General features: G+C 42.7%; 1 protein-coding gene across 1 annotated transcript in view; it reads left to right on the plus strand.

The window, feature by feature from the left end:
* Positions 1-26,142, plus strand: part of glg1a (golgi glycoprotein 1a) — a 95,078-nt gene that overhangs the window by 11,540 nt on the left and 57,396 nt on the right. Inside the window, exons 2-4 of the mRNA XM_084060401.1 lie at positions 8,276-8,305; positions 12,126-12,212; positions 16,987-17,202. Of these exons, the coding sequence (XP_083916527.1) occupies positions 8,276-8,305; positions 12,126-12,212; positions 16,987-17,202 (333 nt within the window). The remainder of the gene's footprint in view (positions 1-8,275; positions 8,306-12,125; positions 12,213-16,986; positions 17,203-26,142) is intronic.

Genomic DNA, 26,142 nt, shown 5'->3' on the forward strand with positions numbered 1-26,142 from the left:
CTGCCTGCCCAAAACATTTATAAACATTTATAAACGTTTTTTTTAAATAAAAAAAAAAGACAATTTAAAAAAATCTAAAATTATGTTTTTTCCCCGTTTTTCTGTTCTTCACAAAGAACCAGGAGATAACCATTTTCCGAAAGTTGCTGCTCCATTCTCTTCAATGTTAAAAAATGTAAGAGAAATAAATGAAACATGTCCTATGTTTTACCATGTAAACTGCTGGCAGTTTTTGAGTACCGTACTACTTTTGAAAAACCCTGGCAGTTTAAGAGTTAAGCTGCTTCCTGGGCTCAGTCGTATCGACAGAGACCATTGAGAGTGTCAATTGGACAAAACAAAATGAAATGGCCTCCCGCTCAAGATAAGAGGATGGCAATTTAAAGTCTCCTCCTTTTTGTTTTTCAGTTCCCAGCTGCACTAAGTAATGATACTTTTCAGGACCGGGCGGGCATTGATGGACATGTTTTCGATATGAATTCTAGTTTTCAGTCTTAACCCTTTAAGACCTGGGACGCACGCGTCTGTGTCGCATTTTTAGATTTGAGCTAAAAAAGCATCATTTTACACTTTGGGCTATTCAAAAATAGCAGATCTACAAGCTCATAGCGCGGCACCGAGTGCCGCGCTATGAGCTTGTAGATCTGCTATTTTTGAAAAATCGTTATATTTTTTTTGCAAATCTTGAGATTTGAGTTACCAAAGCGAACATTTGTAACTCAAATCTTTGCTTCTGGGGGATTCAACAGTTTTTTGAAAAAACTTATGTCGGCTTAATATCAGTGGTTCTTTTTTCCATGTCAAGGACCCCCAAAATGACATGTATTTGGCCGCGGACCCCCATCTAAAAATATATGTTCCAGGGACCCCCCCCAGAAGCAAAGATTTGAGTTAAAAATGTTGGCTTTAAAACAATTTATATTCAAAGATTTGCACACATTTTCACGAATTTTCAAAAATAGCAGATCTACAAGCTCATAGCGCTATAAGCTTGTAGATCTGCTGTTTTTGAATAGCCCAAAGTGTAAAATAATGCTTTTTATCTCAAATCCAAAAAATGACACAGGTGTTTCTTTCTTCAGGTCTTAATGGGTTAAAAAACTGTAATAGCACTCAGAATGAGACGAGAGTAGGCCCTAAATTATAGCATGTCATTTCTGCATGTCCCATCTACATTGTACATACTGTCATTCGTGTAATGTTTCTAAGAATGCTCGAACGAGAATAAAAATGAAAATTGTTTAGTTCTTCATAGGGCTGGTAACTTTCCTCAGAAATGATATTCGAATATTGGTCTTAAAAATTGTAGATCTGCTATTTTTGAAAAATCGTGAGAATTTGTGCAAATCTTTGAATATATATTTTTTTAAGCGAACATTTGTAAAATATGTTGTTCCAGGGACCCCCCAGACGCAAAGATTTGAGTTACAAATGTTTGCTTTAAAAAATATATATTCATAGACTTAAGACACATTTTCACAATTGCTCAAAAATAGTAGATCTACAAGCTCATAGTGCGTGCCGATCTGCTATTTACAAGCTCACAACGTTGTTGCATCGCCACATGTTATGATCAGCTACTTGCTGATCATAACACACGTGCTGCGTTCCCGGTCTTAACGGGTTAACAAGATTTAAACAAATAAATTAAGGTGTGTGTGTGTGTGTGTGTGTGTGTGTGTGTGTGTGTGTGTGTGTGTGTGTGTGTGTGTGTGTGTGTGTGTGTGTGTGTGTGTGTGTGTGTGTGTGTGTGTGTGTGTGTGTGTGTGTGTGTGTGTGTGTGTGTGTGTGTGTGTCTGTGTCCAAAGTGTCTCAGTCTGGACACCGAAGCCTAATTTATATACTTGTGAGCTTGTAGGTCGGCTATTTACGGCAAGAGACACTGTTGTACCGTAAGTACAGTACAGTACAGTGGCTGCTATTTCAGCAGGCTAACTTTCCAGGAAGAAATGTAGTTTCCAGTATATCTTGAAATCCCCATCGATGATGTCATTGGAGTAAAGTTTCTGAAGTGTCCACAGCACAGCACACCCTAAGACACAAATGAAATGGTCCCATCTTGAGGGAGGACCAATTAGGGCTGTCACCATTACATATTTAAGTTGACGATCAATTATCACTCAAATAATTGCGATTAACGATTCAATTTAGTTTCTGTCGTTGAAAATGAATGGAACATTATGAATAAAAATGACATTTCTGTTTGGCTTTTATATACTTAAAAATAAACATTAATAGTGGAAATAGCCAAAAAATAGTGGGAAATAGTAGATCTATAAGCTCAAAGCGCGTCGCGATGCGACGCGCTTTGAGCTTATAGATCTACTATTTCCACTATTTTTGAAAAATCTCGAAAACTTTTTTTAGATGTTGTGGTCAAAAATAAGGTAGTATATATAATTCTTTGCAAAGAAAGTAAGAAACCTTCACTTAACCATCATTCTAACTGGCATCAAAGAGAGACGTGGCCTTTGGAGACCAGGCGATGGCCCTGACCTTGAATCCATGTCAATGAGCTCCGCCGTCAAACTATTGGCAGTTACATGACATTTCATGAGCGGTGGATGACTCACAAAGTCTGGGAAAATGGCCGACTTTCTTTGCAATCTCTCTCTCTCTCTCTCTCTCTCTAATTGGTCTCTCTCCATCTCCCTCTCTGTTGGCCCTCTCTCGCTCGCTCTCTCTCTCTCACTCACCCCAGCTGTCTTGTCAGTCATCCACCTCTCCCTGATAAAGATGTCCTTCGGGCCAATTTACATCTGTGTTTTTAGAGAGATAGTAGAAGGAGGTATTTTTAGGGGTCCCCCCCGCCATTACCCAGCGAGCCCCAACATTTGACACACTCTGGTTTTTGTCAATGAGGCTAGTATAGTATTTAAAGAGTGACATCCGGAAAGTGGGCTGCGGAAACAGATGGCCCTCTCCTCTCCGGGAGGCTTGTGTGTGATGTCTGTCTCTCTCTCCATTTGCATGAGCTTTTGTTGTGGAGTGTGTACAGTATATCATATCTGTCGGGTGGAAACTAGAGGTGCTGCGATCACTAGAGGTGCTGCGTGCGATCACTAGAGGTGCTGCGTGCGATCACTAGAGGTGCTGCCATCACTAGAGGTGCTGCGATCACTAGAGGTGCTGCCATCACTAGAGGTGCTGCGATCACTAGAGGTGCTGCGATCACTAGAGGTGCTGCCATCACTAGAGGTGCTGCGTGCGATCACTAGAGGTGCTGCCATCACTAGAGGTGCTGCCATCACTAGAGGTGCTGCGTGCGATCACTAGAGGTGCTGCGAAACAGTGGCTGCGTGAAACAGTGGCGTACCCACCATAGAGGCAAGGCAGGTGGCCGCCTGCCCAACTCAAATTTAGCCTCCCCTAGAAAATAAAGTAAAAGACTGACTGAAAAACAGGCAGTGAAAAAATTCACACCGAATAGTGGCCGTCGAGCCATTAGCCCGCCTCCTCGTCCATTCACGCGGGCAGGCAGCCAATCACTACCGTACACAGTCAGTAGAGCGACCCTCGTCTATAGTGATGCAAATGTATGCCTTTTGTTTTCATGGGGTGTCAGGAATGCCAGGAAATCTCGCCTGCCTTAAATACAATTCCTGGGAACGCCACTGTCGTGAAAATGTGTGCGAATCTTTGAATATATTCATATGTATTTAGTTTTTAAGCGAACATTTTTATAACTCAAATCAAATGCTTTTGGGGGATTCTACAAATGTCTTCTCAATCCTAACAGCTTTCTGAAAAACTCATGTTGCTGTGTAATCAGTGGTTCTCAATCTTTTTCATGTCAAGGACCCCCAAAATTATATGTATTTCGCCGCCGACCCTCATCTCAAAACATGTTGTTCCAGGGACACACATTGCACACATTTTCAAGATTTTTCAAAAAAGAAATTCAAAACTTTGGCTATTCAAAAATAGCAGATCTACAAGCTCGTAGCGCGCCGCGCCACGAGCTTGTAGATCTGCTATTTTTGAATAGCCAAAGTATGAAAATAATGGTTAAAGTGGTGACACAGATGCGTTCCTGGTCTGAATGGGTTAAGACGATGGTTGAGATGCCTGCAATGGTGCAAATCTTCAGGAAATAACACCAGGACCCCCACAGTACATGTTTATCCTCTTCACGCCTGACTCTATGAAACACACACACACACACACACACACACACACACACACACACACACACACACACACACACACACACACACACACACGTAGGCCTGTCACAGTTATTACATAGTCACCTGATCACAATTATTTCAGATTATCGCAATTATTTTTGCATAATAGTCATAATCGTATCCATGTTGAGCAAGGTTCATTCTAGGACAACTTATCGTCAAGTAACACACACACACACACACACACACACACACACACACACACACACACACACACACACACACACCTAGATGTACTGCACAACTACATTAATTTGCGGTCGATTTACAGAACATGTCTCAAATAAAATGTTAGTACTCAAAAAACCCAATGTGTTTATAATGAATCATGTAAAAAAAGAAATGCCGTTTCTACTACACCAACACAAAGATTAACGGTTGCTCCATATTCTAAAAAGAGAAGTTGTGGTTTTAACTGCTGGGTAAAACATTATTAAAGAAATGTCAAGATGTTTGGCTTCAGATAAAGTGTGTGATAAGTATTTAGTCTCTGTTGGGTGGAAACCTCATACGTCCAAAGACTGTTACATTAACAAACGGCGACTGCTTCCGGGGTCGTGAGAAGCAATCTATGTATATGTTTGGTTCAGTCTCTGCCCTTGCAAAAAACAGGCTGCAGAGAATTGTGCGTACAGCAGAGAAGCTAACTGGGCAGAGGCAGCTCTCTGTTAATGAACTATACAATGCCAGGGTCAGAAAGCGAGCAGGGAGGATCTTCTCGGACCCCTCTCACCCTGGAAACGGTTTAATAAAAAAACTCCCCTCTGGAAGGCGTTTCCGTTCTATTAAGGCCACGACTACTCGTCACCAGAACAGTTTTTTCCCTAGGGCTATTTCTCTTCTTAATAAGAAGTCATGAGCTCTATATTGTGCTGTTTTTAAGTTTATTTTTTATGCTGTTTTAAGCCTCTATTTGGCCTTTTAGAAATGTTCACTGTAGTTTTTAGAATTGTATCATATCCTGAGTATGTTGTCTTGTTGTGCTGTCTGTTTTTCTATCCGTTGAGCTGTGCTACACCACAACAAATTCCTGTGTGTCCTTGTGATACATTTGGCAATAAAGTGATTCTGATCTGATCTGATCTGATATGAACAAAAATATATAATCCTACCCTGTGCTTCACATAAAAAAGATTTGAAACAATATTAACTTAACCTAATGTAATTGAATAAAGTTATTTATACATGTTTCCAAAAAAAAAAAAAAAACGCCAAAAGTAGCAGATCTACAAGCTCAGAACCTGTCGCTTTGAGCTTACAGATCTGCTACTTTTTATTTTATTTTATATATGCTACTTTTGATGCTTTTATGTGACGCTGTAGTATGATCAAGTAGAGCGTTAATTAACGGGGAAAAAAACAAAGTTATAATATGGAGATCAGATGTTTCTGTCCGACAGCCACGATTTGCAGTCATTTTGTACTTTATTACCTTGTTCTACTATCATTTCAAAGTCAAAATTAATAGCCTAGACTGATCAAACGTGTGAAAGTAATTGTTAGCAGCAGCAGCTCTACAACGTGGCCTGTGTTGGGAGTGCCGTGTGTTTAACCCATTGAAACCTGAAGCCGATTCTACATGTCTCCTAAATCTCAACAGTTTTCTGAAAAACGTTTGTTTCTATATCAGTGGTGCTCAATCTTTTTCATGTCAAGGACCCCCAAAATGATATGTATTTGGCCGCGGACCCCCATCAAAATATTTTGTTCCAGGGACCCCCCAGAAGCAAAGATTTGAGTTAAAAATGTTCGATTTAAAAATATATAAATTGCTCAAAAAAATAAAGGGAACACTTTGATCCCTTAATTCTTTTGAGTTTTTTCATGAACTGTGTACATAATGCTAACGAAAACTGCTCAAAAGAATTAAGGGATCAAAATGTTACCTTTATTTTTTTAGCAGTATATATTAAGAAGAGTTGCACACATTTTCACGATTTTTCAAAAATAGCAGATCTACAAGCTCGGAGCGTGGAACTCGGTGCCGCGCTATGAGCTTGTAGATCTGCTATTTTTGAATAGCCCAAAGTGTAAAATAATGCTTTTTAGCTCAAATCTAAAAATGACACAGTTCCAGGTCTTAATGGGTTAACTGTCAGTTACTCTGAGGAACATCTGCAACTCTGTTAGTTTATAGTCTAACAGACTGACAGATCAGCTGGACTGCAACGCACACACACACACGTTTGTATTACCATACTTGTGAGGACGTGAGGACTTATTTTAGGATGGCAATTTTATGATTGGCATCTACGAATTGTTTTTTGCCATTTGTCTAAAATAACAGATCTACAAGCGTTGCGTTCTGTCAGGGTGTGTGTCTGTCCGGGTGTGTGTCTGTCCGGGTGTGTGTCTGTCAGGGTGTGTGTCTGTCCGGGTGTGTGTCTGTCCGGGTGTGTGTCTGTCCGGGTGTGTGTCTGTCCGGGTGTGTGTCTGTCAGGGTGTGTGTCTGTCAGGGTGTGTGTCTGTCCGGGTGTGTGTCTGTCAGGGTGTGTGTCTGTCAGGGTGTGTGTCTGTCCGGGTGTGTGTCTGTCAGGGTGTGTGTCTGTCCGGGTGTGTGTCTGTCCGGGTGTGTGTCTGTCAGGGTGTGTGTCTGTCAGGGTGTGTGTCTGTCCGGGTGTGTGTCTGTCAGGGTGTGTGTCTGTCCGGGTGTGTGTCTGTCCCATAAACAAACATTGATGACAACATCAATACGGGGCTCATCAAAGGCACCGCTTCCTTCACACAGGGTGTGATTTTTAGCGGCGCTAGCCGCTCTATACCTTTAGGTTTAGAGTTTAGAGTTTAGGTTCAGGTATAGAGTTTAGAGTTTAGGTTCAGGTATAGAGTTTAGAGTTTAGGTTTAGGTATAGAGCGGATCCTGCTCTATACCTGACTTTGTCCGTGTGCGTACGTCAACGTTCTGATTGGTCAGGTGCGTACGTCAACGTTCTGATTGGTCTGGTGCGTACGTCAACAAAGTGATTGGTCAAGCTTCACGTGACACATGGCTATAAACACATATCGATGAAAAAATGTATCAAAGGCGCCGCTACCTTCACACAGGGTGTGATTTTTAGCGGCTGCTCTATACCTGACTTTGTCCGGGTTCACCGTCAACGCTCTGATTGGTCAGACCTGTCAACGCTCTGATTGGTCAGACCCGTCAACAAAGTGATTGGTCAAGCTTCACGTGACACGTGGCTATAAACACATATCGATGACATAATGTATCAAAGGCGCCGCTACCTTCACACACGGTGTGATTTTTTTATGTCTAAACGCCTCTTCTGTGAGATCTGACTACTGTACATAACAGCTGAAAATACGCAGACATCTGACGGTGTTTTGTCTCTTCTGTTGTATTCTATGCTTTAGAATAGAATTAGGAATGAGCAGCCATTATCATCATCATCTCCACTTTAGAGCATTAGTAAAGTATTGTTCTCTTCAAAAGAACCTGATTCAAAGAAAATGACCTACTTGTTACTAATTGGAAATGTTGCTCTGTGTGTGTGTGTGTGTGTGTGTGTGTGTGTGTGTGTGTGTGTGTGTGTGTGTGTGTGTGTGTGTGTGTGTGTGTGTGTGTGTGTGTGTGTGTGTGTGTGTGTGTGTGTGTGTGTGTGTGTGTGTGTTTGAGCACTCTTGGCTCTATATCAGTGGTTCTCAACCAGTGGTCCGGGGACCACCATTGGTCCTTTTTTTTTGGGGGGGGGGGGGGGGGGGGTACCAGGGGGTCCCAGGGGGTCCCCAGCTAAATGAGTTAACATAGCGTCACAACCATTTTAACCACTTAGCTTTGGCTATTCAAAAATAGCAGATATACGAGCTTGTAGATCTGCTATTTTAAAGCGAACATTTTTAACTCAAATCTTTGCTTCTGGGGGGTCCCTGGCACAAAACATTTTCAGATGGGGGTCCGCGGCCAAATGTATATCAGTTTAGGGGTCCCTGTGGCATGAAAAAAGGTTGAGAACCACTGCTCTATATTGTCTTCCCGTTCCTTTATTTCTTTTGCTGCTCGTCTTCAACCTCCTCCCAGTAGGGGGCGGTGCAGATCAAAGCCTAACCTCTCTCTCCTCTCTCTCCCTTTCATCCTCCTCCAGGAATCGGAGATCGCTGCCGACTGCAACCATGTAAGTGTTTGTGAAGCTCCTCCCCCCCGCCCGCCCTCGCATCCAAAACGTTTATAAACCTTTTTTCTTTTTATCAAAAACAAAATAAAAAAATCTAAAATTATTCTTTATTTTTTTAGTTTTTTCCGTTTTTCCGTTCTTTACAAAGAACCAGGAGATAACATTATCCAAACAGTTGCTGCTCCATTCACTTCACTGTTAAAAAATAAACAGAGAAATAAATAACCATGCTGACAGAGGCTGCAAACTGTTTTAGAAAACCCTTGGCAGTTTAAGAGTTAAACTTCTCCTGTCACTAACAGTTCTCCTTGTTGTCGGGGAGAAACCCCTCATCTCCATATTTTAGCTTTTTGTGTTTTTTTCCCCCCATAAATTAACTCCCTACTTGATCATACTACAGCGATGAAAAGTAGCAGATCTACAAGCTCCAAGCGAGAAGCGTTTTCAACTTGTAGATCTGCTATTTTTGAATCACCAAATAAATCAAAAAAATGACACGCATGTTCCCGGTCTTACTGGGTTAAACAGACGCAGCCTGACTAGAGTCTGCACTTTACTGCAGTTTATTTGTTTTCCTTAAATCAACGCTGAGCTCTAACAGACAGACAACTTGAATAAACACTTGTTGTTGTCTTAGGAATGAGACAAAAGCTAAAAAACTATCCATGAATTCAAGTCTTAATGGGGTGACTAATCAATAGAAAAAAAGTAATTTTTTTGGCGGTGAACTATCCCTTTAAGGCTAAAAGTATAACGCAGAAAAGTCCTGGGGACTTGTTTCCATTGTGGTCCTGTGTATTCAATTCATCAACATAGCGGACAAAATGAACACAATAATACATGTCATCAACAAATACAAACACTATATGTACAAGAGATGGAACATTACATTTACCTCAGGCCAATTTTGAAAGAAACCAATTATATATATTGTTCTAAATTTGGGTCGTACCAGATCATGGTTTGCTGCTAGGGTTCAAGTGGGTTACCGTTAACCCAGCCTGATCGCCAGAGAATTAGTATACATTGCACGGATTTGTGCACGTCATTCCGTGCATAGTCGCCTAGAAACCCCCAAATTCCGTGCATATGTACGGGGAGTCCCACGGTGGGCGTAACCAGTCGCAACCCGGAAAAACCAGGAAGTAGAGCAGTCCCCACAACAGAATTTACGATTCTGTGCCTATCGGTACGTAACTCAAACGGCGCTGAGTAGGCTCAAGGGAACGTCGCAATGTTCAGGATGGCAACTCGCTCGCTTTAGCTCGCTCGGTGGTCCTTCACACGGCGACAATTTCCTTGAGACTGCGCGGCTCCGAAATGGTTTAGTCACAATGGGGGAGATGCGAGGCGGCTATGCACGGAATTTGTGGTTTTCCAGTAGTCTATGCACGGATTTTGAGAAACGTTGAAAAACGTTCAATGAGAACGTTTCCTCTGGCGATCGGGTTGGTTAACCCATTAACTCATTCAATGCCATGCTTATTTATGGCAGTTTGGCTCTGAGTGCCACAGCCAAAATTCATTGTAAAAAAAAAAGTGCTTAGGAAGCGAGATACAGCCTTTTTAAGTTATAGGTTAAACAAGGAGTGGATGGAGCTGCACATCTTTAAGTCATCATATCTTGGGTTCTGAACATGTTTTTCAAAAGAAAAAAAGAGTTAAGACCTGAAGCCAATTTTACAAATGTCTTCTAAATCCCAACAGTTTTCCAAAAAAAAAAACGTCTGTTGCTTTCATAATTGTCAAGGACCCCCAAAACTATATGTATTTGGCCCCCCATCTGAACATATTTTGTTCCAGGGACCCCCCAGAAGCAAAGATTTGAGTTCGCTTTAACAGAACATTTTCACAGATTTGCTCAGATTTTCACATTTTTTCTAAATCCGATCTACAAGCTCATAGCTTGTAGATCTGCTATTTTTGAATAGCCGAAGTGTAAAATAGTGCTTTTCTCAGCTCAAACATAACAATGACACAGATGCGTCTTAACGGGTTAACGTATTGGATAAAGTAGGCCTACCGCTGTGGCCTTTTTTTGGTTTTAGTGTCAGTTCCTCCTAATTGAAGGTTCTGCTTCACCTTGGTTTGACTTTCCACTGCAGACGTGATGATGAGTGTCATCTAACTCAGAATCACAGTGTGCCCGCGCCATAAAAAGTGTTATTTCTCTAAACTAGGTCACGTTATCTCTCGACATGCCTATCTCTTTGAGATTTCCCTTGTGGTTTTTTTAGACTTTTAGACTTAGACACACACACACACACACACACACACACACACACACACACACACACACACACACACACACACACACACACACACACACACGTAGGTGACATTTAACAGGAAAGCCATGTCACATGGGTGTGCATTCGTCCCCCGCACATAATATACATCCACCCCCATAATGCAGTGCGTACGGGTGCTGGTATATTATATACCCGCCCCGTACAGCAACCACAACGTTGTCCATTGCTATTAATGATGAACAAATTGATCATATATTTGCCCTCTATAAATTTGAAGAATTCTTAATCTCTGTCCAGCCAGATCTCACAACAATGTAGTACACATTGCACGGACCCCGTGCACGTCATTCCGTGCATAGTCGCCTAGAAAACCCCAAATTCCGTGCATATGTACGCCGAGTCCCACGGTGGGCGTAACCAGTTGCAACCCGGAAAAACCCGGAAGCGGAGCAGTCCCCACAACAACATGTACCATTCTGTGTCTATCGGTACGTAACTCAAATGGCGCTGAGTAGGCTCAAGGGAACGTCGCAACGTTCGGGACGCGAACAGCCTTCTCCCTGGCTTCGGGGCTAGGCTTCGCGCCCGCCCAAAAGGCTTATTGGGCGGGCACGCGGGCGGGGACTTCTTTCCTCTACAATAGAAGAGTTAGGACGTCACATTCTAATCCAGCCCGAATACCCAATTTCAGCACCGGCCTCAGTGGCGCACCTCGCTAGATCCACTACCTCTGGGAGTCTGGGTTCGACTCCCGCTTCGGACAACACTTTTTCAAACAACCGCGGACTATTTTTTTCGCCGATAAAGTATAGTTTTGGACCATGACGGAGGCGCGCCGACTCAGCAGACCTTGAGGCCGAGGAGTCGCGCCCGAGCGCCTCCAGGCGCGAGTGCCCGCGACGACCGGCCGATGGTCTGCTAGTCGACTACGCGCCGTCCGAGTTATGTACCGATAGGCACAGAATCGTAAATGATCTTGTGGGGACTGCGTTTGCCCCAACTGACACACTCACTCACTGCACTAACTTAGCCCGCCAGCCCCGCCCCCTTTTGCCTTCAACAGCCAGGGAGAAGGCTGTTCGCGTTCGGGACGGCAACTCGCCCCGAAATGGTTTATAGTCAACGGGGGAGATGCGAGGCGGCGAATGCACCGAATTTTTCGGGTTTTCCAGTTGTCTATGCACGGAATGACACCTCCCTGCAATGTATACTAAAGTCGTGTGAGATCGGGTTGCTCTGTCGGGTGGAAACCTCATATGACCAAAACTTTGTTACTTTTTAAATTCAAAAGCATCAAAAGTAGCAGATCTACAAGCTCGAAACGCGCCGCTTCGCGCCGCGTTTCGAGCTTGTAGATCTGCTACTTTTGATGCTTTTGTGTGACGCTGTAGTGTGTAGTGTGATCAAGTAGGACGTTGATTAACGAAAAAGCACAAAACGTTAAAAATCTGGAGATAAGAGTTACTAGATACTAGAGAAACAGCTTTAATGTGTCGTAACACCCAGACTAAATGGTATATTTTCCTAAACACGTTTTTACCTCGTCCTCTCTCTCTCTCTCTCTCCAGCTCCTGTGGAACTACAAGTTGAATCTGACCACTGACCCCAAGTTTGAGTCTGTGGCGGTGGAAGTGTGCAAGACCACCATTACTGAGGTAAGCTGGGGAGATGGCGCTCTTAAACCCATTGAGACCTGGAACGCATCTGTGTCCTTTTTTTGGATTTGAGCTAAAAAAAAGCATTATTTTACACTTTGGGCTATTCAAAAATAGCAGATCTACAAGCTCGTAGCGCGGCACCGAGTGCCGCGCTATGAGCTTGTAGATCTGCTATTTTTGAAGAATTGTGAAAATGTGTGCAACATTTTTAACTTCTGGGGGGGTCCCTGGAACAAAATATTTTGAGATTGGGGGTCGGCGGCCAAATACGTATAATTGTGGGGGTCCTTGACATGAAAAAATGTGAGCACCACTAATATGGAAACACATACGTTTTTCAGAAAACTGTTGGGATTTAGGAGACATGTAGAATCGGCTTCAGGTCTTAACCCATTAAGACTGGGGACGCGTCTGTGTCATTCTAAGATTTCTTTGGCTATTCAAAAATAGAGTGCCGCGCTATGAGCTTGTAGATCTGCTATTTTTGAAAAATCGTGAAAAAATATTTTTTTTGTTTTTTTTCCAAAAACTGTTAGGATTTAGATTTTTTTTTAAAGAATGGCCTCAGGTCTTAATGGGTTAAACTGGTCGTTCACCACTTAAACCTGGTCTCTGGTGAGCCAGACTGTTGCCTCCCACAGTGTTCTAACTGCTTCCGTCACACAGTCTGGAGCACCGGAAGCTCTGAAAATGATCAGGAGGATAAAGCGTATTTCTCCCTCTACACCAAAGCGTCAAAAACATCTACAAGCTCACACAAGCTTTCCCCCTTTACACCAAAAAGTGCCAAATCAGTGCTCATCCACCAGTTTACTGTGACTTATAGCCCCAAAACAAAGAGCTGCTCATTTGTAACCCACTCGTTTCAAGTGTAAACATACATTTAGGGAACGGTTTTCTCTGTTCAAGGTGACTTTATTTTGTCTCCCTTGAGAGACATTTGCCTTGGAGACACGGACCAGCTGCATGCATACAATGCAATGCAGTGCAGTTAGTGGTTCTCAAACTTTTTCATGCCAAGGACCCCCAAAATGATATGTATTTGGCCGCGGACCCCCATCTCAAATATTTTGTTCCAGGGACCCCCCAGAAGCACAGATTTGAGTTAAGAATGTTCGCATAAAAATATATATATTCAAAGATTTGCACACATTTTCACAATTTTTCAAAAATAGCAGATCTACAAGCTCATAGCGCGGCACTCGGTGCCGCGCTATGAGCTTGTAGATCTGCTATTTTTGAATAGCCTAAAGTGTAAAAGGTCATAATTATTGTGACGCTATATTAACACATTTTGCTGGGTACCCCCTGGAACCCCCTCAAGTACCCCTGGGGGTCCCCGGACCCCACTTTGAGAACCAATGGTCTACAGTACAGTACAGAACAGTACAGTACAGTACAGTACAGTACAGAAACCAATAAGACACACGGTGACACGTACAACCCTACCAGTCATTTACATGTAGGCCTAATACATCACCCTCCAGCATAATATACTACACTGCTCAAAATGATTAAAGGAGTAGTTCACCCAAAAAATGACTTATTTTCACTCATAGCGCGGCACCGAGTGCCGCGCTATGAGCTTGTAGATCTGCTATTTTTGAAAAATCGTGAAAAAATATATATATATATTTTTTTTCCAAAAACTGTTAGGATTTTGATTTTTTTTTTAAAGAATGGGCTCAGGTCTTAATGGGTTAAACTGGTCGTTCTCCACTTAAACCTGGTCTCTGGTGAGCCAGACTGTTGCCTCCCACAGTGTTCTAACTGCTTCCGTCACACAGTCTGGAGCAATGGAAGCTCTGAAAATGATCAGGAGGATAAAGCAGATTTCTCCCTCTACACCAAAGCGTCAATAACATCTACAAGCTCACACAACACGTTGTGACACATTGTGAGGTCACAGGAGTCTATACTCCAGGGGTCTATATACTTGTTTTTTTTCCCCCTTTACACCAAAAAGTGCCAAATCAGTGCTCATCCACCAGTTTACTGTGACTTCCCCAAAACAAAGAGCTGCTCATTTGTAACCCACTCGTTTCAAGTGTAAACATACATTTAGGGAACGGTTTTCTCTGTTCAAGGTGACTTTATTTTGTCTACCTTGAGAGACATTTGCCTTGGAGACACGGACCAGCTGCATGCATGCATGCAATGCAATGCAGTGCAGTTAGTGGTTCTCAAACTTTTTCATGCCAAGGACCCCCAAAATGATATGTATTTGGCCGCGGACCCCCATCTCAAATATTTTGTTCCAGGGACCCCCCAGAAGCACAGATTTGAGTTAAGAATGTTCGCATAAAAATATATATATTCAAAGATTTGCACACATTTTCACAATTTTTCAAAAATAGCAGATATACAAGCTCATAGCGCGGCACTCGGTGCCGCGCTATGAGCTTGTAGATCTGCTATTTTTGAATAGCCTAAAGTGTAAAAGGTCATAATTATTGTGACGCTATATTAACACATTTTGCTGGGTACCCCCTGGAACCCCCTCAAGTACCCCTGGGGGTCCCCGGACCCCACTTTGAGAACCAATGGTCTACAGTACAGTACAGAACAGTACAGTACAGTACAGTACAGTACAGAACAGAACAGAACAGAACAGTACAGTACAGAAACCAATAAGACACACGGTGACACGTACAACCCTACCAGTCATTTACATGTAGGCCTAATACATCACCCTCCAGCATAATATACTACACTGCTCAAAATGATTAAAGGAGTAGTTCACCCAAAAAATGACTTATTTTCTATCAATTACATACCCCATGAAGCATTGAAATTCTTGGGGTTTTGAGCCAATAATTTGATAATAATAATAATAAAGATGCTAATGTATCCGGTAGGAGACACAAAGGAGACTCTTTGTGTCTCCTACCGGAGAGACTGCAGGACATCAGATTATTGGTTTAGGAATGCGATAAAAACAAAACAATCTCCATGAATTCAATGCTTCATGGGGTGTGTAATTGATAGAAAATACGTAATTGTTTGGGTGAACTAGTCCTTTAAGGGAACACTTTGATCCCTTAATTCTTTTGAGCAGTTACTGTTAGCAGTATGTATACAGTTCATGAAAAGTCAAAATAATGAAGTATATATCACCCCAGCCAACATAGCTAGTGCATCAAGAGCAACACGTTGGCCCCACCTCAAAACCCTCCACCCCGCCGTCTGCCCCCCTCCTCTGTAAGGAGTTTATTGAGGAGACAACTACATTCTGACCCTGTCCCGGAAAAAGACGCGCCGTGATTGGCCAGTAGTGACTTTGAGTGGCAGCGTGCCTTCCGCCTCCAATGAACTGCAGCGGGCCAATGAGGTGTCTAGGTTTCTAGATCTATGCTCACAAGTATAGGAACACACACACACACACACACACACACACACACACACACACACACACACACACACACACACACACACACACACACACACAGACCGTTAGACAGACAGACAGACGCACGTCCTGGAAAGGAGGGCTTAAGCTTGCTTTTAAAAGAGGACACAGTGTTGGGTCAGGTCTGGGGTCTTTTCACCCATTGAGACCTGAAGCTGATTCTACATGTCTCCTAAATCTCAACAGTATTCTCAAAAACCTATGTTTCTATATCAGTGGTGCTCAATCTTTTTCATGTCAAGGACCCCCAAAATTATATGTATTTGGCCGCGGACCCCATCAAAATATTTTGTTCCAGGGACCCCCAGAAGCAAAGATTTGAGTTAAAAATGTTCGCTTTAAAAATATATATATTCAAAGATTTGCACACATTTTCACGATTTTTCAAAAATAGCAGATCTACAAGCTCGTAGCGCGGCACTCGGTGCCGCGCTACGAGCTTGTAGATCTGCTATTTTTGAATAGACCAAAGTGTAAAATAATGCTTTTTAGCTCAAATCTAAAAATGACACAGTTCCAGGTCTTAATGGGTTAAAAGAGGACAGACAGTGTTGGGTCAGGTCTGGGGTCATCAGGCCGTCTGTTCCAGAGAATAGAACTGGTTCACATTCCTCTGAGTCATTAGGTACAGTGGTGGAAAAAGTACTCTTTCTTTTCTATTATTTTTCCTTTATTTATTCAGGGAAGCCCATTGAGAGAAAGCTCTCTTTTTCAAGGACGTCCTGATAACAACATATAAAACACATACATAATGATAACAACATATAAAACACATACATAATGATAACAACATATAAAACACATACATAATGATAACAACATATAAAACACATACATAATGATAACAACATATAAAACACATACATAATGACAAACAATAACAAACATTTGAATCACATAACGTCACAGATGCAAATAAACATAGTGTGACATGAAACCGGTGCAGTTATTATGTAGTGTGTCCTCAAGAAGCACCCTGAATGTCTATGAAAAGCCCATCTACAAAAAGCCGATGCGTTGTGAGCTTGTAGATCGGCTATTTTCAAATATTTAGTACTTTTACTTTTGGTACTTTAAGTCCATTTTGATGACAATAATTTTGTACTTTTACTCAAGTACATTTTTAATTCTGGACTTTTACTTGTAACAGAGTATTTTTGTATTGCAGTATTGGTACTTTTACTTAAGTAAATAATGTGAGTACTTTTTGCACCACTGCAAACCATAAAAATACAATAAATAGCAGATATGAGCTATTTCTTAGGGTTAGACCCAAAGTATAACACGATGGTTATAGATATAAACATCTAAACATGACACGCTTTGCGTCTTAAGGTCCGTTCTATAATGTCTTGTTTGCAGATCAAGGAGTGTGCGGCGGAGGAGCGGGGGAAGGGCTACCTGGTGTCCTGCCTGGTGGACCACCGGGGCAACATCAGCGAGTACCAGTGCAACCAGTACATCACCAAGATGACCAGCATCGTCTTCAGCGACTACCGCCTCATCTGTGGCTTCATGGACAAGTGTAGGGACGACATCAACTCCCTGCACTGTGGCAGCATCACCACCGGGGACAAGGTGGGCTTTTCACCTCGTTTTCTAGACGCAGTGGTTCTCAAACTTTTTCATGGCAAGGACCCCCAAATTCACACTTATTACCCCGCGGACCCCCACTTGAAAATATAAGCCAGGGACCCCAATAAGGGAATTTAATGGCATTTATACCTCTGGGACCCCAATTCATATTGTAAAATCAATGTTAATGTAACTCTGAGAGTGTGCAAATGGAACCAAATGGACCCGTTAGGGTCCATTTGGTTCCATTTGTACACTCTCAGAGTTACAGACCCATAAGGGTCCATTTGGTTCCTGTCCATCATTTAGCTGGGGACCCCCTGGAACCCCCTCAAGTACCCCTGGGGGTCCCCGGACCCCACTTTGAGAACCAATGTTCTAGACACAGTGACGTGGACACACACACACACACACACACACACACACACACACACACACACACACACACACACACACACACACACTGTTTTTTTTTGACTGCAAATTTTGATTCAGTTTTAGTCATAGTCTTTTGAATAAAATTCGATGTAGTTTTAGTCATATTGTAGTCATCTACAACAGTGGTTCTCAAACATTTTCATGTCAAGGACCCCCAAAATGAATTTGGCCGCGGACCCCCATCTCAAATATTTTGTTCCAGGGACCCCCAGAGGAGAATATTTGAGTTAAAAAAGTTTTAAAAAAAGCGCCCATACCCTAGGTGGGGTTGGTGAAAGGGCCTACTCTGTGTGGAGTTTGCATGTTCTCCCCGTGTCTCTCAGGGTAGTTAATACCCTCACAAAAACATGTAGTAATCCTGGTCTCTATACCGCCTCCCCCATGACAGCCGGGGCGCCTGATGGAGGGGAAGGGAACTGGTTGGAATAACGTGTTCCTTCCACGCGCTACGTCCTACCGGGGAAACCCCCCCCTGTCAGGTGACAAGAAGGTCAGTTGGCTCTCATGCACTGAAGGAAGCATGAGCTCGGGCCTGGCCTCCCTGGCTGTGGGGGGCTGGTGTAGCGCTGGTGTAGCGCTGGTGTAGGGCTGGTGTAGGGCTGGTGTAGCGCCCAGGATCACTTAGGAAATTGGCACCGGGTGAATAAAATGGGTTACAAAAATCGCGGGATAAAATATTAGGGAAAAAAAAAATGTAAAAAAAGTAAAAAATATATATATCCCAAAGTTTGCACAAATGTTCACGATTTTTCAAAAATAGCAGATCTACAAGCTCATAGCGCGGCACTCGGTGCCGTGCTATGAGCTTGTAGATCTGCTATTTTTGAATAGCCAAATAATAAAAGGTTAAAATTATTGTGACGCTATATTAACACATTTTGCTGGGGACCCCCTGGAAACCCCCCCCCAAGTACCCCTGGGGGTCCCCGGACCCCACTTTGAGAACCAATGACCTACAATGTTTTAGTTTTAGTCTAGTTTTAATCGACTAAAAGATTATAGTCGACTAAATCTACAGTTGATTTAGTCGACTAAAATGTATGTTGGCGGTGCCTTGATGGCGTTGTAATGGCGGATTTTACACATGGGTTGCATGCTGAAAATAGCAGATCTACAAGCTCACAACGACACGTTGTGAGCTTGTAGATCTGCTATTTTCAGAGCGCAACACCCGAGCGCAATCAAACATAAAATGACTTGTCTTTTAGTTCTAGTGGATCTCTTCTCCACTAGATCCCTCACTAACATTTTAGTCTAGTTTTGATTTGTTGACAAAATTGTCAATATATTTAGTCTTAGTTTTAGTCATCATAGCTTAGTTTATATTTAGTCATAGTTTTAGTCGACGAAATCAACACTGTCACACAAAGTAATCAACCCCAGAACTTGAGTCAAAGTATAGATACGGTAGCCTGGTAAACCCTCCCTCAAGAAATCTCATTTCCATTTGATTTCTGGAGTGAGTCTGGCCTGATCCGCCTTTCTGCAATATTGGCTCTGTACGCCAAACTGACGAGCCTATCAGCGTCGTCCCACATCGTTCTGTGATTGACAGCGACAGTTGGCCAATCAGGTGGCAAGTTCGAGTGAGCCCGAATGAAGCCGAGTGCAGCCTGAGTGCCGCTGACAAAAGACGAACGGCAGCCATTGTTGTTGTCCGAGTGCCATCACTTCTTAATTTCGTTTTTAAAACGGTCTCAAACTTCGTTTTTGAGGCACGGAATTTACTATCAAGATATCGTTTGGATAGATTAGTTGTTTAACTTCATATATGTGGTCAATTAATCATGACAGAGCCTATTTAAAAATATAAATTTAGAGAACCGGCAGGGGTGGGGAGTGACACGCATGTATCCAAATAAGGCAACCTATTTTGGGCATGGCCGTCTCAAAAGTCCCGTTGCGTCACATTAGTCTGGAGGTGGTAAAATGAACTGCTGATTGGCTGAAGGGGAAAAACGATCATTGGCTGAAGGGGTTGTCAGTCAACGGTATTACTCCCGCCCAACTCCAGCCCACAGCCAATATTGCAGAAAGGCGGTTCAGGCCAGACTCACTCCTGAAATCAAATGGAAATGAGATTTTTGGATCGAGGGTTTACCAGACTATAGATACGGTACTCCTGGTCAAATATTACTCGACTACAGGCAAAAGTAACCAGCTCAGGGGTCTTGTGGTTAACTCTTTGAATGCCGTTGACTCGATAACGCGTCAATTGCTAGTTTGTCCAGTTGGCCGTCGACGCGTTAGACGCGTTAGACGCGCGTTCATTGTTTAATCTCTGATCGCGCTATGCTGCTTATTTTTCAATCTTGGTTTCGAGTTCCACTTACTTCACCCACACCTGCATCCGGTTTCATGGCCGGGGTTCCGTTTCCGTTTTTTTATTTTTTTCCCCCGGTCATTTTCGGACAGAATAAGGAAACACGGTTTTTCACACGGTATAAAAAACTAACGGAGAGGTCAACTTCTACAATCTATAGTCTGGGTGACGAACAGTCATCGCCGTCGTGTATCACATCGTAATTTTGGCCGATCGGACAATCTGAGAACACGTCACGTCCGGTTTGACGTATTTCACTGTTTGACTGGGGGTGGGGGGGGGGGGGGGGCGAGTGAGTCAGCGAGCTGATCAAGCTGTCATTTGCTGCTCTCTAGTGGCAGATTTGTCGTATGTGTTTAAAACCCAACTCAGAGAATTTATTTGAATGAAAATAATAATAATAAAAAAAACACAAAAATCGCTGGCACTGGGGGAGTACTTTATGAAAATACTCTGGCAGTCAAAGAGTTAAGGCTGTCCCTCCTGAGGTTGTGGGTTCGATTCCCCGGCCGGGACAAACCAAAGACTAAAACATTAGGACCCAATGTCTCCCTGCTTGGCACTCAGTATCGAGGTACGGTGAAAGTTGCTCAGTCAAATACTCAAGTAAAGTACAGATACTCTTTGTATCTGTACTTTATTGGGCACGGTGGCCTAGATGTTTCAAATGAGCTTCATGCTCCTGGAGACCCAGACTGATGCTACTTTTCTACTTAACCCATTAAGACCTGGAACGCATCTGTGTCACTTTTTGATTTGAGCTAAAAAAAAATTAAAATGATTATTTTGGGGGGGTCCCAGTTAAAAATATATATTATTTTGGGGGGGTCCCCAGTTAAAAAAAAGATTATTTTGGGGGGTCGTGGCCTGAGAAGGTTGAGAGCCACTGCTTTAGCAAGAGACACTGAAGCCATACATCTAGTTGCAGATATAGTGCTCATAGCGAGTCCTTTTTGGACACAAACCTCAGCTCAAATGTACTAATTGGCCATTTACTACATGGCACCACCAGTGTCCCTATGAGACCCCGCCCATTTTACTCAACTCAACTCAGCGGCGTTTTGGATGAGCTGAAGGCGTCTAAGCAGGGCTTGGTCTATGCCAATGTAAAGTGAATTACAATAATCCAGCCTGGAGGTAATGAAGGCGTGAATTACTCTCTCGAGGTCACTGGGAGAGAGGTAGGGTTTGACTTTGGCCAATAGGCGCAGCTGGTAGAAGCTGGAGCTAACCACCGAGCTGACTTGCTTATCGAATTTGAATTTGGAGTCAAAGATGATTCCGAGGTTTTTGACGTAGGGGTGAATGTTGGATTTTAGGGAGCTTAGTGTGTCGGGGGGAGGGACGGAGGAGAGGGGGCCAAAGAGGATTACTTCCGTCTTATTTTCATTTAATTCAAGGAAGTTTATGTTCATCCAATTTTTAATGTCAGCTAAGCAGTCTAGTAGGAGTTGGTGTGAGTTAGTGGATGTTGATTGTAAGGGCAGGTATAGCTGGATATCATCTGCAAAGCAGTGGAATGATATATTGTGTTTTTGGATGATGGGCCCTAGCGGTAGCAGATATAACAGAAAGAGGATGGTGCCCAGGATCGATCCCTGGGGGACCCCGCAAGTAAGGGGGGCCTTGGTGGATGTGAAGTCCCCTAGGCGGATGGAGAAGGACCTGTCGGTTAAATATGAATGGAACCAGTTGAGGGCTGTGCCAGTGATACCTACGTGATATTCTAACCTATGTAAAAGAATTCTGTGGTCTATTGCAGTGGTTCTCAACCTGGGGGTCGCGACCCCCAGGGGGGTTGCCAAATAATTTGGGGGGGTCACCAGATTTTTTGGTTTATTTGAAAAAAAAGATTTTTTTTATTTTTTATTTTTTAACAAAATATTTTTTTATGTTATCATTAATTCATGTTTTATCAGTTAATTTACTCAATTTACCCCACTTTTTGCAAAAATGTTTTGATAATAAACAATTATCAAACAACCTATTATAATTAAATAACCTTCGCGCGCGCAAACGGGACCGCGCGCGTGCACGCGGGGGGTCGCGAGAAATAATATCATTATTTTGGGGGTCGCGGCCTGAAAAGGTTGAGAACCCCTGGTCTATTGTGTCGAAGGCGGCAGTCAGGTCAAGCAGTACTAGGACAGCAGAGTTGCCCTTATCAATGGATAAAATTAGATCATTAAAAACTTTTAAAAGAGCGGTTTCGGTGCTGTGGCCAGGCTTGAATCCGGACTGGAATTTTTCGTGAATATCGTGTGTGGTTAAGAACAGCTGGAGCTGGACATAGACCACTTTTTCTAAGACCTTTGAAAGGAATGGGAGTTGGGAGATAGGTCTGAAATTAGACAGGATGGTGGGATCTAAACTTTTCTTTTTTAAAAGGGGCTGGACCACCGCTTGTTTAAAAGCAAGTGGAACGCAGCCTGTGAAAAGACAGGTGTTGATGATGAGTAGCACGCTGGGCCCTATGGCATCAAAAACGTCTTTAAGGAGGCGAGAGGGGATGGTGTCAAGGGAGCAGGTTGTGGGTCGCAGGTGTGAAATAATATCCGCAAGTGATGAGAGAGATATAGGTAGGAAGGTGTCAAGGGCAGCATGGTGGAATGGGGGAACCGGTTCTGGTGTGGTGAACATATGTGCTGACCTCAGGTTTGCAATTTTATCAATAGAAAACTTTAAAAACCTCTCGCAGAGAGGTGTTGATGGCACAACAGATGGTAAGACACGGGGATTGACTAAGGAGTTAAAAACATTAAAAAGGACCTGTGGCTTGTGGCAATTCGTGGATACCAGATTTGAAATATATAGTGTTTTGGCATTTTTTACAGATTTTTGGTAGTCTGAAAAGCAGGCACGGAGGATCTGAAGGGAAACGTGTAATCTGTCCTTATTCCACTTTCTTTCCGCGCGCCTGCATGCGCGTCGGAGGCTGCGAGTGGAGTCGTTCAGCCAGGGTTCGGAGAGTGGTCTAGGGCGTTTAATCCTTAGAGGAGCAACAGAGTTTAGAATGTCAGTGCAGGTGGAATCGAATCTAGAAATAAGACTATCCACATTTTAATACAACGCTTCACTTGACTTAACCCATTAAGACCAGGGACGCATCTGTGTCACTTTTAGATGTCTTTGGCTATTCAAAAATAGCAGATACACAAGCTCATAGCTTCTCTGCTATTTTAGAAAAATTGTGAACATCTGTGCAAATCTTTGAATATATATAAAGCGAACATTTCAAATCTTTGGTTCTGGGGGATTCTACAAATGTCTTCTAAATCCTAACAGTTTACTGAAGAAAAAAAACGTATGTTGCTATATCAGTGGTGCTGAAAACCTTTTTCATGTCAAGGACCCCCAAAATGTATAGTATGTATTTGGCCGCGGACCCCCTTCTGAAAATAATTTGTTCCAGGGACCCCCCCCCCCCACTCGAATATATATATTCAAATATTTGCCCAAATGTTCAAGATTTTGCCCGGATCTACGAGCTTGTAGATCTGCTATTTTTGAATAGCCCAAAGTATAACATTATGGATAAAGTGGTTAGACGGTTTGAATGGCTTAAAGCACAGTCACTGATGAAAGTAAATGTCATCTTTATCAGGGGGTTTGGTTCTCCTATACTGCTGTGCCAGGATAAATCACCATAAGCCTGTTGGCCATGGGGCCTAATTGTGGGATACGGGGGACGTGATAAGACGTCACAATTATGACTCTCAGCCAATTATGTATTCCTCGACAGGAACCAATCCTCCGTTTCATTATGGGGAATTTGCCACGCTGGCTTATTTAGATTTATTCCAGCTTCCCTGGGGCTGATTTGTGTCAATTGACGTCTGTTAAACCCGTCGGTTCTCAAAGTGGGGTCCGGGGACCCCCAGGGGTACCTTGGGTGGGTATTTACTTATACTTTGGCTATTCAAAAATAGCAGATCTACAAGCTCATAGCGCGGCACCGAGTGCCGCGCTATGAGCTTGTAGATCTGCTTTTTTTTTATTTATAAAAAAACATTTGTAACACAAATCTTTGCTTCTGGGGGTCCTCTGCACAACATATTTTCAGATGGGGGTCCGCGGCCAAATACATATCAATTTGGGGGTCCATGACACGAAAAAGTTTGAGAACCACTGTGTTAACCACTTTTAGCCTGGTGTTCCTGTTTTAGGTACCAGTATGTCATTATAGGGGAATATTTTGATACAAAAACATAAAAAAATAAAAAAAGAAGCAATGTTCTTTTTCTTTTTCCAAATAGCTAAATTGGCATTGGTATCTATCTATAAGCTCACGTGAGCTTATTAGATCGGCCGTGTTCGTTATTTTAGAAAATTGGGCTTAAATAAGGGCTTTAAATATCTCTATATTTCTGTCCTAAAATGAGAGATCCACCACTTGACAAGTTGCATATAAACTGAAAATGATTACCAGCTAGAGAGAAAATGAACATGCTGTTTAAACATGCTCACGGTGACATTTGAGAAAATATTAATTTGGATGTTTTTCTTTTTTGATAAACGAGCATCAATTATTTCTGCCCCTCTAAAAAAAAAAGGTAAATATAGTCTCTGTCGGGTGGAACCCTCATATGTCAAACTGTTACTTTTCAGGATGCAAATTCAAAACATTGCAAAAGTAGCAGATCTACAAGCTCAAGTTTAGAGCTTGTAGATCTGCTCCTTTTGATACTTTAGTGTGAGGCTGTAGTGTGATCAAGTAGGGTGTTCATTTACGAAAAAACACAAATAGTTAAAATATGGAGATAAGAGGTTTCTGTCTGACAGCAACTATATATATATATATATATATATATATATATATAGTTTTTTTACGCTTCAGTGCTAATTGGCCAACTGGATGACAGTGTGCATGTTGATGTTGGTTTGCAGTAGACTGGGCCGTCTCCCCTGTGTCCAAACATGGACACAGTCCCACATGATGTTGGTGCTGTCGGGTAGAAACCTTGTATTTCCCCCCAAAAAAACAAACCTGTTACTTGCCAGGAAAAATAACCTGTGATCCAATGTAGTTATAGCTTAGTCATAAGCTCTTGACAATACTTTTCATTGGTTCCATATTCATAAAACACACACACACACACACACACACACACACACACACACACACACACACACACACACACACACACACACACACACACACACACACACACACACACACACACACACACACACTTGACCATGGTCACTTTCACCACATCTTTCAAAGGTCAGGACTCAGGAGTCTATCTCCTGTTTCCTTAACACATTCCACAGCAGAGTTTAATATCATAATGTACTCACCATTGCCAGTGATTTATTTTATTTTATTTATTTTTTTCACCTCGCCACAGACATCGCTAAATCTGTTAAAATCGCGCATTAAACTGTTTGTAAACACACAGGGTAGCTGTGTGAGACGCCCAGCGAAGACCGTTTCGATCGGCGATCCGCCATCTTGAAGCTACAGCGGTTTATGTTAAACAGCGATCAGCGATGAGAAAAACAACAACCGAGAAAATGGAGATTTAGTTTCCGCTTTAGAGTGGAGGCGGATGGGAACGAACATCTCCAGATACGGATAATTCAGTTTCCGGTGCTGCTACAATGAAATGTGTCGTGGTGAACGAGGCCTACAATGAAATGTGTCGTGGTGAACGAGGCCTACAATGAAATGTGTCGTGGTGAACGAGGCCTACAATGAAATGTGAACCTGCGAACAAAAAAAAAAAAGACCACTTCGCGTAGATCTACGCGACTGGCACGCTGCGCAATTATTTAGGTTTGCGTAGATCTACGCGATTGGCAGTCAATGTGTTAATTGATCTGAACTTGCACACGGGCATTAATCATTGGAATATGAATGTGTAAAGCAGCGGAGTTACTGCACACACTGTGGTAACTAAGGCCGATCTACAAGCCGATCTACAAGCTGATCTACAAGCTCACAATGTGTCGCGTTGCGACGCATTGTGAGCTTGTAGATCGGCTATTGTTGCGTGACACTCCTGCACAAGGATTAATTTCCGTAAAAACCCTAATAAGTTGAAGTGTGGAGATATCAGGTTTCTGTGCTGTAGACACACAGACAGATATCAGGTTTCTGTGCTGTAGACACACAGACAGATGTCAGGTTTCTGTGCTGTAGACACACAGACAGATGTCAGGTTTCTGTGCTGTAGACA

The sequence above is a fragment of the Gymnoscopelus microlampas genome (assembly GCF_963454915.1).
Source record: "Gymnoscopelus microlampas genome assembly, chromosome: 6".
In the NCBI taxonomy this organism is placed as follows: domain Eukaryota; kingdom Metazoa; phylum Chordata; class Actinopteri; order Myctophiformes; family Myctophidae; genus Gymnoscopelus; species Gymnoscopelus microlampas.